The sequence below is a fragment of the Arachis duranensis genome, chromosome 10 (genome assembly GCF_000817695.3).
Source record: "Arachis duranensis cultivar V14167 chromosome 10, aradu.V14167.gnm2.J7QH, whole genome shotgun sequence".
NCBI lineage: Eukaryota > Viridiplantae > Streptophyta > Magnoliopsida > Fabales > Fabaceae > Arachis > Arachis duranensis.
The window spans coordinates 101,450,867-101,463,250 of record NC_029781.3 but is presented as its reverse complement, the minus strand read 5'-3'; the positions used below and the strand labels follow the sequence as shown (position 1 = coordinate 101,463,250).

Below are 12,384 nucleotides of genomic sequence, written 5' to 3'. Positions count from 1 at the left end.
AAAATATAATGACCAATAAAATAATTATTTTTTTTCATTCAATATATTTCTAAAAAATCTTTTCATTCTCAACACCTTTCTTCTCCATTTCCTCTTTTACTCTTCTCTATTTCTAATTTGTTATAGATCTGTTACACAAAGTTATTTATTTTTCAGAATATAATGTCTTATACTTTTACCTGATTTTATTTCAATATTATTAAAAACATAAAAAGCAAAGAACAAAAAAAAAAAAGTGCTACAATTCCCCTTATAACTTTTTTAATAGTAAAACACTATTAAAATATTTGACAATACATCATAGTCTATGTAAATGCCACTAATAACATTGTCTTGGAAATGAATTACTGATTCTACCTTAATAAATTACATCAAATTTTCTCTTCAACTTGATATTTTATTTCTTTCTATCCATAAAATTCACCAAGTTACCCAAGCAAGGATTAGAGCCATTACAGGATGATATAATCAACGGGATCATTGACCTCGCCATCTCCGCCACCACGAAGAAGTTCTTGCTACCTGAGAAGGAGGCGGTGTAAGAACATCAAGCATGGTTTCCTTCTCTCTTGGAGTCAATGGAATGCCTCTAACAAGATTCAAAGCCATGATATGAACATTAGTCTTTTGTCTATGCTTACTGTAAGCCCATACTCCAGCAGCTGCACCTGCAAATAGCACCTATTTGAAAGCAAACATTTCTGGACTCAGCACATATTCAACTACATTATCGTGAAAAACTAAAAATTAAATCAAGAAGTTCAAGTGTTTTTCATCATCTGAAAATATTTTTCTTACCGGTGATAACCACAAAGCTGCTGTTTGCATATCAAACTTTGGTGCATAAAGTACAGTCTCGCCAAAATCATCCTCGAGTTTCTTGTAGATCTCCTTGTCAGACTTTCCGGACCGAATTTCATCTCGAATTAACTACAATATAGTTCCGGTGTTTACATCATAGCACAACAATTTGTTTCCTAAGGCTTCTAGCAAGCATGTTTATTTTATATTATACAGCATAAATGTATGGAAGGACAATGATCTTCCGAAACATGTTACAGAAACAGTTATTTCAAACTCGAGGAATCTAATAGGAAGCAGCCTGGTATACGCTGTTTGATTTCCTTAACTTCCCTTAGATAGTAGTTTGAATAATTGGCAAGGAAGGAAACAAAATTAAGGGGGATGAAAGGATCTTATGTATTTCGATACGAAGTTTCAAAATTGTTTATTTTCTTAAAGACACTATTAGGCGTACATGGATAGGGAAATTTTTTGAAAATTAGAAACAAAGCCGAAATAAGAATTAAAAAGATTAACTATATCCATAACACAGAAATAGTCCATTCATAAGCAATATAGACAAATTGAGCATTGATAACTCATCAGATGAGATAATATCATAACAATTAACAAAGTTTGGCCATTAGGCTTGTTTAGAGACATATTTTTAGTCTCCTGAAACCAAAAAATCATCTCAATCCTAATAATTCATGTTCCCTTTTTCTAATTATTTCAACTTTGGAGACTTTTAGAACTTAGAAGTTTGTTAGGATCACATTTCAATTAAATTTGTCAAGCAAAAGAGTACATGGGTTTATTTACACTGGTAGGGGAGCTGGGGAGGGAGAATCTTTGTAAACTAGAGAACGTGGAACTTCTTATAATAGATAGAAAAACCAACTTATTCTATTACAAATAACAAACAATACAAACACAACTCATATATGCTCCTGCACCATGATGTGTGTCTAATTCTATTGTTGTAATTCATTCATTCTGCATTCATCAATAAATGGTATCTTTTGAACAAAGTTCATAATAAACTGTTTAGACTATAAAAAGGACATTCAAATCAAATATTGTTTTCTTTTTTCAAAGAAAAAAGTTGAAATGGTAAGGGACTTAGAAGAAACAATAGAGTAGAGGTACCTTTCTGAGCAGAATTGCAACGTCTGCTTGAGATTCTTCAATGGATTGACTCCCACACTCTGTACACCTTACATTGTGACTGATGCTTCTTGCTCTCGCCTCTACAATTTGGTTCTTCTTCACTGGATCATCGTCACTCGCCATTCAAAGCTACCGGACAAAGCTAGTAATATTAATGTGAAAATGCAGCTGCAAAATCCGTTAAAACTTAGTAACCATACCCCATCTACTTAGTGTGTTAAATAGTTGCAATTCACTACTGCTAGCATATTGAGCTTTGCAATTCACTTTTATAAAGCCATATTTCGACCCGAGATGTTTCGAGATGCCTCTCATTTACTGACAAACGGCATGAGTTTTTCCCTATATGGATCCTATTTCAATTGGAAGTAATGAGTTGATCCTTAATGCAAATATCAGAAAGTTCATCTTCTTCATTCAATTCACCCTTGTTTAAACCAAGGTTCTGAAACTGGACCATTCAGACTAGCAACAGCAACCATACCATACCAAATCAAATCAATAAGCTCATAACATAACATCATCATCATCATCATCAACAACAACAACAACAACAAAACTTTAACATACCAAATTAAGAATATCATAAGCCACAGAAGAAACAACAAATTAAATTAACAGAACTACAGAGGCAACATAAGAAAAAATTACAGAAACATTTGAAGGAAGTGACGATGGAATCCAAAATTCGCAAGGAGGGGACAAAAATTTCCAGAAGCAACTAGATTCGGTGGGAAAAACAGCAGAAAAAAAAACAAGAAGAATACTAACCAGTGAAGGGACGGCGCCAGCTGAAGAAAGAGAAGCGACGTATGGCGGAGTGACGAGATGCGACGGAGGGCGGAGCTTGGAGGGCTAGGGTTCCGGTTTTACTGAACCGTTTCTCCGGTCTAACTCTAGTTTTCAGTTTGAACTTTGAAGGGTCCTGCCATCTAATTGAACCGACCGAGCTTTGGTTTCTGGTTTGACCAGAAGGTCCGGTTTGAGATGCATATGCCGTTGGAGTTTGTTTGCTGCATTGAAAATTTCTTCATTGCAATGAAATGTGTGTGATCGGTTACATTACCTGAGGTATAACTCTTTGATAACTTTTTTTTTTAAATTAAGAGTGAAATTCAAATCCAAGATTTTTAAAAAATGACGAAGAGACTATACTATTTGAGTTACAACTCATTGATATTATTCATGATAATCGAGGATTTTAATAACTAAATAAAAATAATATCAATGTCATTTATAATCTATAATCTAATTGCTATACAAATAATCTTTTATCTCTCAGCAAATGATAAACTCTAAATTATTTTAATTATTTTCCTGGTATAATACATTTCTCATATTGACTTGAATATTAGAAAGCCTCTTACAGATTCCTCATCCAGTGAAGTAGTAGAAAAGTCCCTTTTAACTTCATTTCGAATGAGCTATATACATCGATTGGTGTTATCAACACACAAACAATAGTAAGTATTCTGTTATGCTCTGTACTATCTTTTTATTTCTGTCATGAGATGGTTGACAACAATATCTAAATTCCAAGCCAAACAAAAAAAAAAACATTATACACTTTTCACCAAAAAAAGAATATATGCCCAGAAACATGAAAAAGAACAGAATACAGTGGTATATTAATGGATAAAACAGTAATATCTTCTAGTTAATCATAGTCATTACATTACCTTCAGCAATTGAACAAATACTAAATATGCTCCAAACTATAGAAGAAAAGAGAGAAAGGGGGTGTGACTACGTGTACATTTTCCAATTCAAAATTATTGGTTACCATCTGAAAACTATGAACAATAAATTCTCAGACAGAATTCCCATTAGAATATAAACTTGATGACAACACAGAACTTCTCTGTGAAAAGGGTATATTTAACTTGATAACCCCAATACAATGAACACTTGGTTTCAAGTATATCATATAATAACAGCACCAATGCACTGTTGCAGTGTTGATCTCAATTACAGGCCAAAATTACACATCTGCACAAACTCCATGTCATTGTCAACATATTTAGTCCAGAGATTCTTGTATTGATTCAAAGCAATGTCGAGCCATGGTTTCATGTTTCCATTGTAATGGATGACAGCCGCATTGTTGATCTCGTCCATGCTGATACTAGGATTGTATCCTAGCCCTAGCACATGCCAGGATTTGTCCAATGACTTGGTTGTGGAGTAGAAGGTGATCAAACCAGGCGCAAGGGTCCCTGATTTCCACAAAGTTTGGTCCTCATTCTGATGACAGATTTAGACCAAAAATTTAAATACAATAGTCAGCACCACAGTTATAGTAACCTATTAGTATTGTACAATGTTGGACAAATACGAATACGAGTCTCAAATATGATACACCGAAAAAATATGGAAATTTTATAAAAGAAAAAACTTAGTCACAAGTTAAAGAAATTTAAGGCAGCAGCATTTGATACAAGATTACATATACATATACGATATACATATGGCATGCATATGTGACTAAAAGTATTTGTGCATCATATGTATTGTATAAAGGGGAGCTCAAGCACTGTTCAGGGAATTTTTTCAGCTGAAAACATTAACCCATGTATTTGTCAAAGTATTGACATAGAATCCTATAGCAGCAAAAAGTAATAGCACATATTAGAGAAGTTAAAAGTTGCACAGATAACTTAAGGCAGAAGAAATTTACCATGCTTTGCCAGTAATGGTAATTATCCGTGCATTTTTCACGCCTCCAAGCATCAAGATTGAATATATTCACACCATAGGACCAAGCACAAGCTTTTGGATTGAAGTTATCCTTGATTGAAGGATGAGAGAAATTTAAGTAATGAGAGAATCGGTGGAAAGAGCCAAAACAGATCTCTACGGCACCATTCACTTTCCCATCCAAATCGATCTTCCACAAACCTGTCAAGTCTTTTTGAACCACAACATCATCATCCAAAAGTAAGATTTTATGCAATTTAGGGTACATCTCCGGCAAATAAAACCGAAGGTAATCCAACATGGACAGGTACTTATTGCTAGTTTTCATGTCATTTGTTGTGTTTTCAGCTTGATTAGACTTCTGCATGTTTGCTAAGTCTCGCTGCTTCAACACAGGGACATATGATGAATTTAAGAAAGTGAATTCTTCTACGGCTTTCACCTCCAAATATGCTCCTCCTTCTACTGGCCTCATCTTAAACCAAACCTTCATCGCCGCAACATTCATCCTGTTCGATACTACATGAAAAACATGCTTCCATGGCTCTGCTGCATTCTTCACCACCGATCTCACCACCACTGAGACAGCTATCACATTATCTGAAAATATTGCATAATGATACAAACTGGGATCTTCAAACTCCGGCTTAGGACCCTCATCCCGATATTTCTCCGGATTAGAAATCTGCTCTCCCATTAATCTCATTGCCAAACAATGCAAGCTCTTGGGAACCGATCTGGCAGATATCAAGCTGGCCAAGGCCCCATTCTTCTTGGCCTTGTTAAGCGACTCGTGAACCGCAAATATAGTATCCTTCAACTTCTGAATCTTCAACTGATTATCATAATTCTCCTTCGCCTCAACAATCATCATCCGTGCAATCTTCACTCTATCCTTAACCTCTTTCTCAAACTGCCTCAACACATCCTCATCAATAGGACCATCCGTATCAAACAGCGAAGCTCGGTATGTCGGCCTCAAAGAAATATCCGAGAAATTCTGCGCCAATTCATCAAACATCTTCAACTGCCTAGAAATGTCAAGCTTGAGCTTCCTTGCATAAGCAGCATAGGCATTCACTAGGGTTATGTGATCTCTAGCTTGCTGGTGTATCAAATCCACTCTGGTCCTAAGAGGGTCAGATTTCAATGCCAAAAACGTTCTATGCACATATGCATTACCAGTCGTGGGAAGAGTCTGTAACACAAAAATAAACAAAAGGAACACAAATTTTAAATCCTTACATCATGTAATTAACTTACCAATTCAACTACGCTGCACAGACACCAATTCGAGTATTCAATAAAACACACAAATACGGCAATTTCATGATTAAAAAAAAAATCAGTCACATATATAAGAACTTTCAGACAGCACTATATGAAGCAAACACAATATTTGTACATCATAAAATGTCGATTATGCTTTTATATGATCAAAATCCTTTTTTTTGGTACACATAAAATCCAATGAAGAAAGCATAAGAGGAACTTACAGATTCATCAGGTGTTGTGGAGGGATTGGTGGTGAAGAGAACTGAAAGAGTTGCAACGAAGAGGAGAAAGAACATTGCAGAGATGAAGATCCGGAAGGAGAAGAAGCTTCGGAAGCTAGATCCACCTCTGGTTCCTCTCACCGCAACCGCCATTGGATCAGGAACAGAGCCCTCTTTGGATCTTGAGGTTTTATCAATCGAAGGAAAAGAGGCTTCTTATGCCGCAGAAAAATTTGTTAATTTCACTGTCAGTGTCAGATCCAAAGAAGAAGAAGAAGAAGAAGAAGAAAAGAATCTGCGTGAGTGTGTTAGAAGAATTCTTCTCAACTATTTCTGTTGAATTTTGGTAGCAACATTAATTGCGGGGAATGGAAGTGTGTTATGTGATTTTGTGGAGTTAGTAATGATTCTGAATGTGAATGTGTGTTCTGACTGCTACTTCCAAAAACTGGGTATTTCACTTGCAAAATGTTTCATAATAAAAAAATTAATCAAAAACAAATAAATTATTTTATTTAATATTTTTCCTGGCTCAACCACATACCTTGTTAGAGATCATGGATTATTTCCTAATTTTGACTTTCCTATTTATTTGTTTGGGACTTAGCTTTGGGGTTTATTTCTTCCATATTTCTTTAGTTAGTGCTATTACAAAAAATCAATTATTTATTTATATATTATGCATATATACATCTAGTATAGTTTATTTAGTTATGTAGATTGCTTTTGGTGCGTTGATCCCGAACAATAAACCTTTGACGTTGATTCATCCGTGTCGGTGATAATAATAATAATCAATTATTTTCCAAAATCAATTTGGTTCGTAGATTTGATGGCGCTGAGTGAGTGCCATAAGAACGGAAGATAAGTTGGGTTTAGAATTTAGACACTTTTTGTTCTTGGTTAAATACCTTTTAGGTTTTTTTTTCTTCCGGTATCTCTCACTCGGCCAAATCAAAGATTAATCAGTCCTATTTAAAAATTTATGGTTGACTAATAAATTATTAAGATTTAAACTCTCGACATTTATTTATTACGATTTAAGGATATTTTTGAAATTTTTTTAGGCTTTTATTTTTTTTTTTGGGTCGATGAATTAGACCATTTCCAATCCTAAATTACACACTCACACACTATACCCACACACATAATATCTTTTTTTTTTTCAAGTTTACACTAGATAATATATTTCTTAATAAAAAAGGAGAACATATACCACTTGAGTTAAGGTTCAATAGCACGGGAGTATTAAATTGATCCGTTGTAACTTGTAAGCAATTGAGACTGCGCTCAAAATTTATTTTCGGCCCCTTTTTTTGTTTATCTTAACGGTACGGTATCCTCTAACCCGACAAGTTAAGGATTAATCCGTCGCGGATCTGAGCTTTATTTAAGGGTTTACTGCTGGCCAATAAATTGTTGCATGCATAAGACATGATTCAAACTCTCGACACTTACTTAAGCGGACAAGTGAGCTGATCACTCGACCAACCCAAGTTGGTTATATTTTCGGCCCTTTTCAAACTTGGGAATTGATAATTATGTTTGCAAACTTGGGCTAGAGCCCAATGGGTTACCACTCCAAAACAATAACGGAACGCAATTTGTCAACATAATGACCAAAAACAACCAGATGGCAACATTGGATGTGACTATGTGAGGACCGAAATTGCAGCCTATTGGGTAAAAAACCCTACTCTCTCTCCTGGTCCGAGTACATAATGACCAATAAGAGTTGGTACTCTAGACCAGAAAAAAAAAATAGTAAGAGTTGATACTCAACTGGGTTGATATCTCACGGAGTCACGGTAACAATCAATTATTTTGTAATACGTGATATTAATATATTATATCTTTGTGCCACGTAATACCTAATACTTAATATAACATATCATCATTTAAATAATAAAAAGATCAATTAATTTATAGTTATATTTTTTAAATATTAATATAGTTTAAAAAATTTTTTAGACTAATTTAAATAACAGACTATTTTTTATGGACAAATAATAATAATAATAATAAGAAGAATAATAAGAAGAAGGTGATGATGACCACAACAATAACACCAAGTTTAGTTTCAAGGGGAGGTCATCTCAAGGAGTTAAACGATATTATAATATAATGCAATGCCACAGAGCATGTTTTTGCATTGTCTAGATGGAGAAAAACAAATAAAGAACATAGAATCTGAATTTTGGACGCATAATTATGGAGGATATTAAGGCTGATAATTTTAATTATATTATATATATATAAACTAATTCAATATCCTTCAAAGATGGGATTAATTCAATAAAACAATAAAAAAATTATGTAAATTATTTGATACTTTATCAAATATTTTGAACAGTTTTATCTAACCAATCAAACCTTTGATAAGTATTGAATTAATTTGCATATTTTATAATTAGAATCGTCAATGCTCAAAATTTTCATAATAAAAAGTGATAGTTTATTCGCCTAACTATGAACCTTTGCATTTGCTATAGCTAGGATGTGGGAAATAGTATATAAAATGTGTCGGTTCAAATATTATGGAGTATATATGAAAAATGATATTGTCATTTTTATTTTTTATAATAATATTTTACACATAATTCTTTTATATTATATATTTGTATGAATTTATAAAAAAGAGTAACATTATATTATTGAAGATAGAAATGACAATATTATTTTTTTATATATATAATAAATTTCAAATACCCAGTAGTTATTGTTGTTGTTATATTATTGTGTAATTTTTACATATAATTTTCAAAAGAGGTAATTAAGGCTCAATTTGATTGATAAGTTTTTACTATTTAAATTTTAATTATGTTTATTATTATTCATGTGTTTTATAACTGTAAATTAAGATGGACTTTTTCACCAATTTAGTTAACAAAATACTTTTGTGTACAGTTAATTTTGTTTTTTCTAATTAAACCAATTATTTTAATTTGGTTTTAATGTCAAAACTACATGGGGGAGGTAATAAATAATCAAATATGCAGTTATTTTCCAATAATATGTAGTCAAGGTAGCTCCTAAAATAAAAGGGGTATAAAGATAAATTAGTACTAAGAATTCTAGGGGATGGCTTGTCTAAATGTTTTTCTTTTTGTGGAAACTTTTCTATCATCAACTAATGACCACTATAGACTCCCTTTTATTTTATCACTCTATGTCTTGTCCAATTCTCCCCACAATGCAATTCCACTAGAATAATTAATTACTACTTAAATCTTATTAGTTTATTGAAAAGAAAGATTTTATTATTTCCTCCTCACAGTCACATACATTTCTTTTGGCATGATATTTTCACAAAGGCATGGTACGTAAGTTTTTTATTCATACATTTAAAATAGATGAGAAGGAGATCAATATAATGGAAAGTTTATCATATAATTTTTTTTGAGTAAATTATTAAAATGATACCCAAAAGTTTATATTGTTGACAAAAAAAATTTTAAAAATATTAACGACAAATAAGTCCCTCAAATAATTTAAAAATGCGACAAAAAGAACTAAATATTAAATATTATATCTAAAAAATGATTCTAGAGATAAGATGTTTTTGCAAATTTTTGGAATAATTATTAAAAGAATAATATCTTTTTATCTTTAAAATTTGATAATTTTATGTCAAATAAATTTTTTAAAAAAGTTTTTTAATGATAATATTTTTTGAAAATAAAAAAAAACTAAAGATCAAATTTTGCTTCTAAATATGTATTTAAATGTTGTCACAAAAATTTAAATAAAATAAATAAGTTGTTTGTTAATATTAAAGTTTTTTTGTACTACATTCAAAAATATAATAATTATTGATTATTTTTGTTATATTTTTAAATCATTCAGAGTGTTATTTTGTCAATAACATTTTTAAGTATCTTTTTATCAGCTATTAAATCTTTTAGATATTAAATTGATAGTTAATTCTATTTTTATTTTTACTATTTTATCCTGTTTTAAATAAGTTATTAGAATGAGTATATTTTGTAACAATATTATAATAATTTATTTGGATGAAAAGACAAATTAAATTAGAATTTGATGAGAACTTCTCCAATAAAAGAAAAAAGTAGAAAAGAAAGTATTTGAAAGGTCATCATGGAGAGTTTAATCAATTCTAAATGAGGTGTTTAAAAGTAAGAATATTATTTAAATATGTAAACAACATTAATGATTATTAATTTAATTTAGAAGTGGAAAATTTAATCTATAACAAAATTTAAAAGAGTGAGAAAAAAAATGTGTAGAAGATATTGAAATGAAAGCCACATCAATTCAACAACAATAATTTTCCTTTTCTTTATAACATGATATTATTATCATCTTTATGGAATCCTTTTTCTTTTTCCTTTCTCTCTCTCTTTCCTTTATTTAATTTATTTATTTTTCCCTCAATTCTCTGTTAATTACTGGAAGATGAGGTCATGAGAGCTTTGTACATTGTTTTCCGGGCCAGAGAATCATGATGCTGTTTCTGACTCTGATTATTATTAGTGACCAACAACTTAGTACTGCTAACCATTAAACCAGCATGTTTATGGATTACACCATTTTTAGAAATTACTAAATACTCAAACTCAATACCATGCTGTCCACAAGAAGTTTAATCAAAGAAGAAAATCAAAAAAAAAAAAACTACCATGAAAACTACAATATTATTGGTACTTTAAAATAAGTCTCTGACAATATAGATAGAGATATAATTATTTATAATATTTTTTTGTTAATTTAAATTTTTGAGATGAATAATTTTATAAAATATATAATATTAGAACTCTACATCTGAAAAATATTAAACTTTTAATATAATGATTTAATGACAATTTAACATTTTTGAGTTAGTTAAAAAAATTAATATATCTAAATAAAAAGGCACTTATTTTAAAATTGGAGGAGTATAATTTGTGTTGCAATTTTTTGCAAAAACAAGCATTATCTCTATTATTTCACAAGGAGAGTTACTTTAATTTTGGATACAAGATCTAATTAAAGCAAAATAAATTAATTATAAACTAGGATTATGAGAGCGAAGGAGTAATTAACAATCGCAATGTGACTATGATATTATAGAAGTCACAAATTGGAAGGTAGTGAATGAAATCAAGCAACAAGGTCCATAGAACTTGAAAGAGATTGGTTTGAGGCGCAAGAATTAGGAACATCTTCTTCCAATAATGGAGGAGGAGGAAGATGATTAGGGCTATGAATCTTCATGTCACTAAGCATCTGTCGAAGCTCGGAAGCTTCTTCTTTGAGCTGAGCATTCTCTTGAAGAACTTGTTCATGGCACTCCGAGACATGGTTGAGCTTCTCCATCAGCTGGTGGTTCTCGTTCCTCAGCCAAACCACTTGTGACCACAGCTCATCAAGGTGCCTTTGCTTTCTCATCCTCGATCTTCGAGCCGACTCGCGGTTCGATATCATCCTCCGGTGCTTCCTCTCGTTGATGAGGCTCAGTTGCTGCTCCTCCGCTTCGTCCGAAGTCGAATTACTACTCATGCTTATGTATGAGTAGGACGACTGAGGACTGAAGTCGGAGGAGAACATTTGCTGGTGGTGAGGGTAATTTGGGAAATTCGCGTATATTTGGTTGCAAAATCTTGTCGTGGGAGTGTAGTTGTTATTGTTTTGAATTGTAGTGTAGTTAAGAGGGTATGGAGATGGGTTTGTGTTATTAATATTATTATTTGGGAGTAAGTAATTGAAGCTTGTAACAACTTCTCTGGGTTCTTCTTGCATGGTTTTAATTTAGGGATTTGAATAATGAGTAGTTTTAGCAATGAGAGAAAATGAAAGGGATTTATTTGGAAGAAAACAAGGAAGGGATTTAATTTGTGGAGAAAGAAAGAGTGGGAAGGTTAGGTATTATATAGGGAGAGAAAATGTGGTACATTATTGGACCTACTTAGCTCTACTGTGTTGTAACAAATTGTTGGTGTTTTGTATGTTAAAAGGTTATTATTTATTATTATTTAGATTATAATTATTGATTGGATGCCATGAAGATGATGATGATGATGATATTTACAATTTTATATGCTGGAAAATAGTGTTGAATAAAGTAGGTATAATTAATAAGAAGCTTAATTTTGATGCACTCATAGTGTAATAGTCACTCAGTCGTGCATTCATTTTTTTGGATGATTATTCACGTAATCAATGTAAAAGGTAGTCATTTTTATTGATGTAATGTCACGTAATTAAATACACATATAAAATTACTTACACTAACAGCGCA

The 12,384-nt window shown here is 31.8% G+C and overlaps 3 protein-coding genes across 3 annotated transcripts; all 3 read right to left on the bottom strand.

Moving 5' to 3' along the window:
• Window positions 1-233: 233 nt before the first annotated feature.
• On the bottom strand, window positions 234-2,806 carry LOC107471539 (cytochrome c-type biogenesis CcmH-like mitochondrial protein). Its single transcript, XM_016091027.3, has 4 exons — window positions 2,725-2,806; window positions 1,933-2,121; window positions 799-930; window positions 234-681 (listed from the first exon to the last, which is right to left on the bottom strand). The coding sequence occupies exons 2-4, from the start codon at window positions 2,074-2,076 to the stop codon at window positions 478-480; spliced, it is 480 nt and encodes a 159-aa protein (XP_015946513.1). The 5' UTR covers window positions 2,077-2,121; window positions 2,725-2,806; the 3' UTR covers window positions 234-477.
• A 748-nt stretch (window positions 2,807-3,554) lies between these two features.
• On the bottom strand, window positions 3,555-6,611 carry LOC107471481 (probable galacturonosyltransferase 9). Its single transcript, XM_016090948.3, has 3 exons — window positions 6,147-6,611; window positions 4,631-5,848; window positions 3,555-4,197 (listed from the first exon to the last, which is right to left on the bottom strand). Exons 1-3 carry the CDS (start codon window positions 6,297-6,299, stop codon window positions 3,922-3,924), a joined length of 1,647 nt encoding a protein of 548 aa, XP_015946434.1. The 5' UTR covers window positions 6,300-6,611; the 3' UTR covers window positions 3,555-3,921.
• Window positions 6,612-11,141: 4,530 nt separating this feature from the next.
• Window positions 11,142-11,957, bottom strand: LOC107471437 (basic leucine zipper 43-like). Its single transcript, XM_016090898.3, has one exon. It carries the CDS (start codon window positions 11,883-11,885, stop codon window positions 11,247-11,249), a length of 639 nt encoding a protein of 212 aa, XP_015946384.1. The 5' UTR covers window positions 11,886-11,957; the 3' UTR covers window positions 11,142-11,246.
• Between the last annotated feature and the right edge of the window lie 427 nt (window positions 11,958-12,384).

What these genes read in the sequence shown, in the direction of transcription:
- LOC107471539 (XM_016091027.3), bottom strand. Translation starts at nt 2,076, where the DNA reads ATGGCGAGTGACGATGATCCAGTGAAGAAGAACCAAATTGTAGAGGCG. An exon ending in TTGCAATTCTGCTCAGAAAG is followed by an intron (nt 931 to 1,932) that starts GTACCTCTACTC and finishes ACTATATTGTAG; the next exon opens with TTAATTCGAGATGAAATTCG. An exon ending in CAGCTTTGTGGTTATCACCG is followed by an intron (nt 682 to 798) that starts GTAAGAAAAATA and finishes GCTTTCAAATAG; the next exon opens with GTGCTATTTGCAGGTGCAGC.
- LOC107471481 (XM_016090948.3), bottom strand. Translation starts at nt 6,299, where the DNA reads ATGGCGGTTGCGGTGAGAGGAACCAGAGGTGGATCTAGCTTCCGAAGC. An exon ending in CCACAACACCTGATGAATCT is followed by an intron (nt 5,849 to 6,146) that starts GTAAGTTCCTCT and finishes TTTGTGTTACAG; the next exon opens with ACTCTTCCCACGACTGGTAA. An exon ending in ACCATTACTGGCAAAGCATG is followed by an intron (nt 4,198 to 4,630) that starts GTAAATTTCTTC and finishes ATCTGTCATCAG; the next exon opens with AATGAGGACCAAACTTTGTG.
- LOC107471437 (XM_016090898.3), bottom strand. Translation starts at nt 11,885, where the DNA reads ATGCAAGAAGAACCCAGAGAAGTTGTTACAAGCTTCAATTACTTACTC.